General features: G+C 37.9%; 1 protein-coding gene across 1 annotated transcript in view; it reads right to left on the reverse strand.

Annotated features, from left to right (window-relative positions):
- kcnk2b (potassium channel, subfamily K, member 2b) overlaps positions 1–9,037 on the reverse strand; it is a 46,475-nt gene that overhangs the window by 9,574 nt on the left and 27,864 nt on the right. The window contains exons 4-5 of the mRNA XM_014007554.1: positions 7,966–8,126; positions 587–797 (exon numbers count right to left, since the gene is read on the reverse strand). Coding sequence (XP_013863008.1) covers positions 587–797; positions 7,966–8,126 — 372 coding nt within the window. The remainder of the gene's footprint in view (positions 1–586; positions 798–7,965; positions 8,127–9,037) is intronic.

The following is a 9,037-nucleotide window of genomic DNA, read 5'->3' on the forward strand; positions in this document are numbered from 1 at the left end:
TAGGTATGTTGGTAGATAGATAGGTAGGTATGTTGGTAGATAGATAGGTAGGTATGTTGGTAGATAGATAGGTAGGTATGTTGGTAGGTAGGTATGATGGTAGGTAGATAGGTAGGTATGTTGGTAGGTAGGTATGTTGGTAGATAGATAGGTAGGTATGTTGGTAGGTAGATAGGTAGGTATGTTGGTAGGTAGGTATGACGGTAGGTAGGTATGATTGTAGGTAGGTATGATGTTAGGTAGGTATGATGTTAGGTAGGTAGGTAGATACTGCATGTCTGTAATTTGTAAGATTTGTCTCGGTGAAAACAAAATCATCAGCATGAAAAGTTCACATCCGCAGTGAGTTTTAACTTTTGCTGTAGCAGATTGTGGGGCTGAACATGCAGAGATTCAGAAGGAAAATCTGTTCAATGAACATTTATGAAGCAAAGGACAGAATGCAAAAGAAGGCTGGTGGGAGGCTTATTACAGCTGAGCACTTCTCCTGAGTCAAGCTGGCTGAGGAATCACTCTTCTATAAATACACCATTTCTAATCCAGGCTCCAGACATGCAAATAAAAGAGATAAAAGGAGACCACACACCCTCAGTCGAGTTACTTTTTTCTCCAACAACAAAGTCCCCGAAACCGATGGTGGTGAGGGTGATGACGACGAAGTAGAGGGACTCGAGTGTGCTCCAGCCCTCGATGTACTTGAAGATGACGGCCGGCAGGGCCACGAAGATGAGGCACCCGAAGAGGATGAAGAGCAGGGTTGAGATGACACGGATCTTCGTCTGGCTGACTTTCCACTTCTGGGGAAAGTAAAACACGTAGAAACAAGGAGTGAGCTGAAAACAATTAAGAGTCTCGATGTAAATCAGCGGGAATATCAGGTTAATGCTTCAACAAATTTAAACTCTTTGAGCAGAAACACGCAAACGCAATCTAATGTGTTGGAATTTTACTTCTCAGTCCACAAAGCTAAACCTTTAATTTCACATCAAGATAAACTCATTTCACGTCAAAACTTCCAACTTTAACACATGGTGCTTTCTGATATCTTAAACTGCAAATGTTCAAGTGACGCTGCGTTCACTGTCAGATGGTGCGCCCACCCAAATTGGGATGACTTAAGAATCCTGTCACCTGCTGGAACAGCTGTGATTTTCCACAGTATTTCATGTTCAGTCTTAGCTGATATTCTAAGGGTTTCAGAATGGTGGCAGTATGCAAAATCTGCTGTGACTTTGCAAATTGCAGTTTGATTTGAGCCCCCGCAGTCCTTCTTTTCCATCCTTATTACTGTGCATTGAAATACATTCTGCCTGCTGCTGATGCCTGTGCAGCTTTTCTTCTTGAGGTGACRGGCTTTCAGCTGGTTACATCGAAAGCATTGTGCCCTTTTTCTCACCAGCTTCGTAAGTTCTGACCGCAGTTCACCTGAAGAGAAATTTAAAAAGCAGACATGCTTCGGATCACCAAGTCTGGGATGTTTCATTATCTTGTCTCACTTGGGTAAAAGATAATGTACAGCACCAACTCCAAAAAGGTTGTGTAACGTAAATAAGAGCAGAAGTCAATGATTTTCAAATTTCACAATCTTCTCAACATAAAAATGTAAACATATCAAATGTTGAGACTAATTGGAATGAATAAACTGTACAAATGAAGAACAACTGGAAGACCATTTTACAGCTAATTAGGCTAACAAGCAACAAGTCAGTAAGAGGACTGGGAATAAAAGAGTATCTAAAAGTAGTGGAACAATTTCAGAATATTGTCACTCAACAGAATATTTGCTTTGATCCATCGAGGACGACCCAAGTCTGTTGAACAGATAGAATCCTACATYGATCATCGATCAAGTACGGGACAGCGTTCCCACCCATCCATTATCTTTACCCACTTCTTTTCTAGGAAGTTGGGGTCGCCAGTGCCCATATCCAGCAGTCAACRTAGGTGTTTTTGCATTGACTCAACCTGCCCTTGCTCCAATCGGCCTGGCCATGGTCTACCCTGGTCCTGATTATGTTTGCATTGAGCAGAGAGCTGCCTTGATGTGGGTGAGATCATAATATTAAACATGTGCAAATCTTATTTTGGTTTATTTGCGACAGAACAACAATGGACTGCACCAAAGTCGAAGGAAAAGTACCAAAGGCTGTACCTGACCATCCAGCAGTGTGACGCTTAAGATGAGAGGCCAGGACAACAGAAAACAGTAAGCTAATGGTAGCTAAGGTTAGCTTGTTGTTGTTTGGATGCTCTCTACTGTTATTATGAAGTTAAACTTGTGCAAATGAAATGTTGGTCACTGCAAATAATTCATGTAAAGTTACTCTCATCTWTGTAACGGARCACAGGYCAGTAAACCAATCAATCAGCAACAGTAGCTGATGTCAAATTGAGCCGAGCAGCTCAGCCCACATAGAACCACAGGTCWCTGGGTTACAGGAATCGGGGTGGAACTGGGCCATAAGGGCAAACACACTGAACCTGGGTTTGAATCCAAGCCCGCCTGGGTCTTGCAGTGAGGGGCGGGGTAAACCCTGGACAGGTTGTCTCTACTAACATAAAGACAAATTAATAACTCTCACTAATACCCAGGGACAGTTTAAAGTTAACGGTTAACCTARCATTCATGKTTTTTGGTCTGTGGAAGGAAACSTGAGAAAMCCTACACGATTGGAGAGAACATGCAAACTCTACCCAGAAAGACTCCCAGCCGGGATTCAATCTAGCAACCTTCTTATTAAGAGGCAACTGCTCGTGGGACAACGTTCCCTTGCCATAATATTCAAAATGGACCATATGTCATTTTTTCTTATGTTTTATTGCAAATAGCAAATAGGTTCATGAGAGTTTTTAACCATCGCACTCTGTTTTTATAAACATTTCATGCAAAGTTTTTTGGAACTGGGGTTGTTCATCATAAAAACAAATGATCCAAATTAAATCCTACCACCCCAAATTTATCTGAAAACTAAGCACTGCTGTATTCCAGGGGGACGGATGAAGCTGAGGTTGCTGTTAGGCATCTACACTACACAGCAGCAACTTTAACTATCCTTCTGTTTCTATTGTTCAAATGACTCCTCGACCTTTTTTTCCTCCACAGGGAGCAACAAACTCACAAAGAATCAATATTAAGCTGCTGCTGAGTATCTGGATCTGAGGAAAAAAAGCTATTGTACTGAAACTGGAAGTTCTTAAGCTGAAATCAGTCACTATGCTTTACAAATCAGTGTGTAAATGTGTAACAAACATTCTATGAAATTATAAGATAAACTAGAAAAATATTTTTTTCTTCTTTCCAGTTAAACATTTCACAGCTCTTCGTTAATCTGGATAATTTCATGGCTGATATAAACCAATTTTCATCTGGTTTGAATTAGCACAAAACGAACAAAACACACACAAATAAAGCATGGCTCCTACTGGAAAAGGGTGCAAACAGCCTTTAATCTTTGGTCAAATGACTTCACAGAGGCCACTTGTATTTATTGGTTACTGCTCCTGTCTGTAGTGGTGGCACTTAAAAAGCCATAATAAGCCATAATTTTCCCTGCAGGAGGAAGCACCAACTCAGAGATGAAAAGAAATGTGACATATCTGCAATCAGAGGGTCAGTCCCTCAAAATGTTGTTCACCACGGTGTTTTGGAAAGGTGAATGTGATCTCCTCCTGTTATAACAGTATGCACACTCTGAAGCTTTCAGGCTTTTCTTTTTTCCTTTAGAAATGTATTTTTTTAAATTCTACCTGAAGTGAAAAAAATCTATTAGTTTTAACAAATTGTACAAGAGAAAGTTCAGAGTTGATCTTATAAAACAGATGAAAAATCTTTGTTAATGCAGTGTTCATGACAGTCAGAGTTACAATAAACTGAAGCTGAAACCGAAGATTATATTTTTAAGGTTGAGCCCTTTAATATTTGAGCATATTTAATGTCTAACTATAAACTACACTGTCCTTTAAAATCCATTTCTTTTGAGGTAACAGTCTCATAAGTAAGATTTTTTGAAGCAGGGGTGGGCAATCCTGGTCCTCGAGGGCCGCAGTCCTGCATGTTTTACATATTTCCCTGCTCCAACACACCTGATTCAGTCACTGAATTACCTTTTCCAAGTTCTGCTGTATGGAGGACCGACACTGACATAATTAGAATTAAAAGCAGAAACATATAAATGAACCACTAAATAAATAAATGCGTTTAAAATGCACCAAATAAATTAAAAAAGAACTTTACCTCAAGTTTTATAATTTAATTTACCTTCATATTAATTTCCCCCAGCTTAGTTCCAATAAATTGTATTCAACACATAATTTAAATTTTACATTTTTTAAATATGTTTTTATAGTTTTCCCTGTTTTTTGTACATGCATTTATGTCTCTTAAATGCTTAAATTTAATTATTTTTATATATATTTTTAATAAAGGTATAGGTAATCCTCTTTGCCTTTGTTTTAAAATAAACTTTAAGCAAAATTTAGGCACCACAAGCATGCAACACATTGAAATAAAAAGACTTATTGGAAAAAATGTAAACATAATTAAGTATAAACATTTAAGACACACAAATGCATGTACAAGTAAAGGAAAAACAATTAATATATATGTAAAAAAAAGTAAAATTTAAATTATGTGTTAAAATATACAGACTAATTTATTGAAACTAACCTGGAAAAATAAATATGAAAGTCAATTAAAATAGAAAACAGGAGATAAATTTCTCTAATTGATGCCTTTAAGTGTATTTATTTAATAGTCCATTTATATAATTCTGCTTTTATTTATAATTATGTCAGTTTTGGTCCTCCATACTGCAGAAGCCTGATAATCATATATTCATTCAAATCAGGTGTGCTGGAGCAGAGAAACAAGTAAAACATGCAGGGCTGCGGCCCTCCAGGACCAGGATTGCCCACCCCTGTTTTGAAGTGATTTTATATATTTCTTAAATTCTTTAGGTAACTGTTAAATAACTTACAGCACATATCAAACATAAGACCAACACCACAGCATTTTATGTGGCCTGCGAGAGTTTCAAATATGTATTAATGTCTTAAAATAAGCTGCTTTAAAGCCAGTGTTGGCCATAAACTACATCTCCCATAATGCATGTTGATTACTTTACCTGCAAAATGATGGCATCCCACCACCAGGTGGAGGTGCACAGGGTTCAAATTTAGCCTGCAAAATTTCCATTTGGCTGCTTTTTATTGGCTACTTAAGCTGCCGCCCAGTTGGACTGGGAAGTGGGAGAGTTCTGAATACAAGCCGGCAGCTACTCACAGTGAGTAAAACTGTTACATATACTCATAATAGTATTTCTGTATTATTTATTTAACATTTAGTCAGTCGTACACATATTACCTTTCAGTGTTTATAAGACGATGTGTTAAACACTGTTTCTATGAAGGAAATACCAGGTAGAGCTAAGTTATTTTTTTGTTAGCAGTGCTCATGCAATGAAAGAACATGACGTTTTGTTTTTAGTCAATGTTAATTATAAAGTTAATTACAGCTGGCTCTTTGAGGACCACCATAGTGCACATGTGACCCTCGGTGAAAATGACTTTTGACATCCCTGACTTACAGCAATGGGTTAGCAGAGGTGGGACCAAGTCATTGTTTTACAAGTCTCAAGTCCTAATCYTCAAGTCCTGAGTCAAGTCTCAAGCAAAGACAGTCAAGTCAGAGTCAGGTCTCAAGTCAAGATAGGCAGCTGTCAAATTCCAAGTCTAAAACTTGGAATTTCAAGTCTTTTTTAAAACAATGTTGCCGTTAAATGTTAAATATAAATAATAGACTGTGTTATCTTTTTTAAAATCTATATTTATCTCAAATCGTGCAGAAACATATGCAGCTGAACTTACAAAGTATTTTAAAAAATCTTTTAAAAATTGCACCTCTATTTTGCACCGTTCAAATAAACTGCAATAGTCTTCCTTTAAATTATAAATTTACATGTTTTAAAACCAAGTTAATTTAATTCGCTGTGCTGCGGCTCACACACACACGTGTACAGAGAGTGAACAAAAAGACAGCCTGCCTTCGTTAATACAGAATGAGTGAAATTAATTAATGGGTCCCACTTAAATAATGCGTATTAAATATTAGATGTTTGGTAAAATAACAAGTGTTTTCAAGTAAACAGGTTCAAGTCACTAGTATAAAATTCATGTCACAAATGTCTCAACATTTTTTCCAGTCAAGTCTTAAAGTCATAATATTAATGACTTGAGTTTGACTTGAGTCCAAGTCATGTGACTCGAGTCCCCATCTCTGTGGGTTAGCTGTTTTGTTTGGGTTCTGAGGGAACATTATGAACAGTTAGTATCTTACCTGTTGTGGCTAACCCTCTGAGCCACCACCATTAGAAGAAACAAAGTTATTTTGCTGTTTCCTTAAAAAAGAAGACAATTTTGGCATTTTGTTTACACACTCTGACCAGCCATTAACTCATCGATCCCGTCAGAGTTAAGCTTTTTCACCAAACTGAGGCCATTCAAAGGGCTATCTACAACAGGTAAGACATTCATTGTTCATACCACTTCAAAAAACCAGACCACTTTAAACACAAAAAGGATGCATGCTGCTTCATCTAATAAAAGCTACTCTTCTAAAACAAATGCAATTTACTCAAATAGGCTTCCATTATTGCAATAAAATGCAGTTTTGATTGCGCTCTACCGCAGCCATGGCAACCCTAAACTGCATCTAAGCACAAGTGGCCAAAGTCAGAGGCAAAAAGCAAAGCTTTGTTTTTTGTGAATCTTCTGACATTACTGCTCTAAACGATAAAATCTGACACAGATGACAAGCGCGTACAGATTACTGTGGTAAACATACAGAGGGGTGTAAATGTACCAGAGTGGGACATGCTTCCTTCTCCATCTGCTGATCATATGCTTGGTTTGGCTTCCTGGTTGAAGAGTGGGCGAGGGCAGTGGGGAATAACGTGCACCTGAATAAATTAGCCTCCGACAGCCAGTAAATGTGTTTTTTTTTTGTTTGTTTGAATCAGTGACAGTTCTTATAATGGTGGCTTTGATATATTGATCCAAGTTCTAGGACATGGAGCAACAAAATAAAATGTTAAAAAAATGTCACTACCACATTTTCATTATTTAGCTCACTTTCTGAGTGTAAAATCCTACTTACAAAATTTCACTAACATTTTGTTGTTACTTAGCTTACTGCTCTTACATTTAGCTAAATTATACAAAACGTAACGTGTAAATATTAAATCCTAAATCTAAATGTGTAAATCTAAATGTAAAAATTAAATCTTAAATGTTGCAGCTAAACGATAAAGCTAACAGTTAAGGATTTCAGAAGAGAACGCAGCTTTTGCTGCTGGTTTTTGTTGTGATGTCATCATCCTGAGACAAAAACAATTGCTAACGCTGCGAACGCTGCTAATTCTTCCCTACAGGACCTCAAAACTTGCAGTTGTGGTTGTTGTCCATGCTGCACTTCAAACTGCTGGACCACAGGTACTATCTATATTATTTTCGATGAACACAATTTGAATTTAGATTTTGAATGCCATCTTCAGCTGCGTTAGAAGGATTAGCAACATTAGCATCTGCTTCTGTCTCAGGATGATGACGTCATGACAAAAGCGACAAAAGCTGTGCACCAACAGCAAAGGTGAAGTTCCTTTCTGTAATTATTAAATGTAAACGTTATCATTTAGCCACAACATTTACATTTAACTTTTACATTTCGATTTACACATTTATAGGAATTAACATTCACATTTAACATTTAAATTGAACATTTAGTAAAAATTAGGGCATTGAGCTAAATAACAATAAAATGTTAGTRGAWTTTTTTTWAAACAAGGATTTTACACTCATACATGATAAAAATGTGTTAGTGACATTTTTTAAACATTTTAGTTTACACTTGGCACCCCATACTTTGCTGACGGAGTCAAATACACACTCACTCATTCACTCGTTTCTCACCACAATCATCTTCTCCACTTTGGCGATGCCCTTGCCAAAAATAGTTCCCAACTGGTCCCCGACGCCTGCCAGCAAGAACCCGAACAAGGGGATCCCCAGCAGAGCATAGATTATGCAGAAGATCCGCCCTCCTTCTGTGTGAGGAGAGATGTTCCCAAACCCTGGAAGAAAAGAGGCCCAAACAGGAGGATCAAAAAGCAGAACATGCAGCTGAGCAGGTTTTGTTTTCAGAATGTGCTGTTTAGACTTGAAGGTCTTTGTATAYGTGCTGATGTAACAGTATTTTCAAGAAAAAGCTCAACTTTGTGTGATGCAACACTACGAAACCCATATAAAACACCCCTCAACTATCCCCTTTATCATGAGCTCCATGAAACTGAACTTCTGACAGACAAGAAAACTGCTCCACAAAGCCAGACGGAGCTACTGTATAAATGCCGCCAGACGGAGAAGAACAGGTCTGACATTTTGTTGGTGGGAAGTTGAAGCCGTGTAAAGAGTCTGACTCACACTTGAAATTATAGTTCGCACCCATTACTCCAAAGCAACTCTGACACGAAAAGCGGGCTTTTTTTTTTAAATGACTCTTTGTAAGTTTTTTTTTCTCCAAACCCATTTTATTGCACAGCCAGACCATCCTGTGTGAAACAAAGGCTGTGGCTTACGTAACCCTGGCATGAGGCGACCCACACCATCAGTTTTATCACTGTACTCTTACAGTGTGTTCATAATGAACCCCCGTTTCACCTTTTTTTTTCATTAACGGATCCGTTTGCCTTTAAAAAAATAAAAAGATGGAAGAAGCTGCAGAGCGCATTTTCAGACTGGACCAGAGTGACGCCTCTAATATGAGAGAAAATTATTAATCAAATCGAAGCAATTAAAAAAAAAGTTTTATGATTAGTTCCGCAGTAGACGAGATGTCAGATGAGTTTTAACACCTCCAGGTGACCCCTCACCCCTACAGAGCAAAATACTAGAGCTGTGTATTGGCAAGAATTTGGCGATACGATACATATCACGACAGAGGGGTCACGATACGATATATTGCGATACTATAAGCAAGGCGATA

This window comes from Austrofundulus limnaeus, unplaced genomic scaffold, assembly GCF_001266775.1.
Source record: "Austrofundulus limnaeus strain Quisiro unplaced genomic scaffold, Austrofundulus_limnaeus-1.0 Scaffold42, whole genome shotgun sequence".
Classification (NCBI taxonomy): Eukaryota; Metazoa; Chordata; class Actinopteri; order Cyprinodontiformes; family Rivulidae; genus Austrofundulus; species Austrofundulus limnaeus.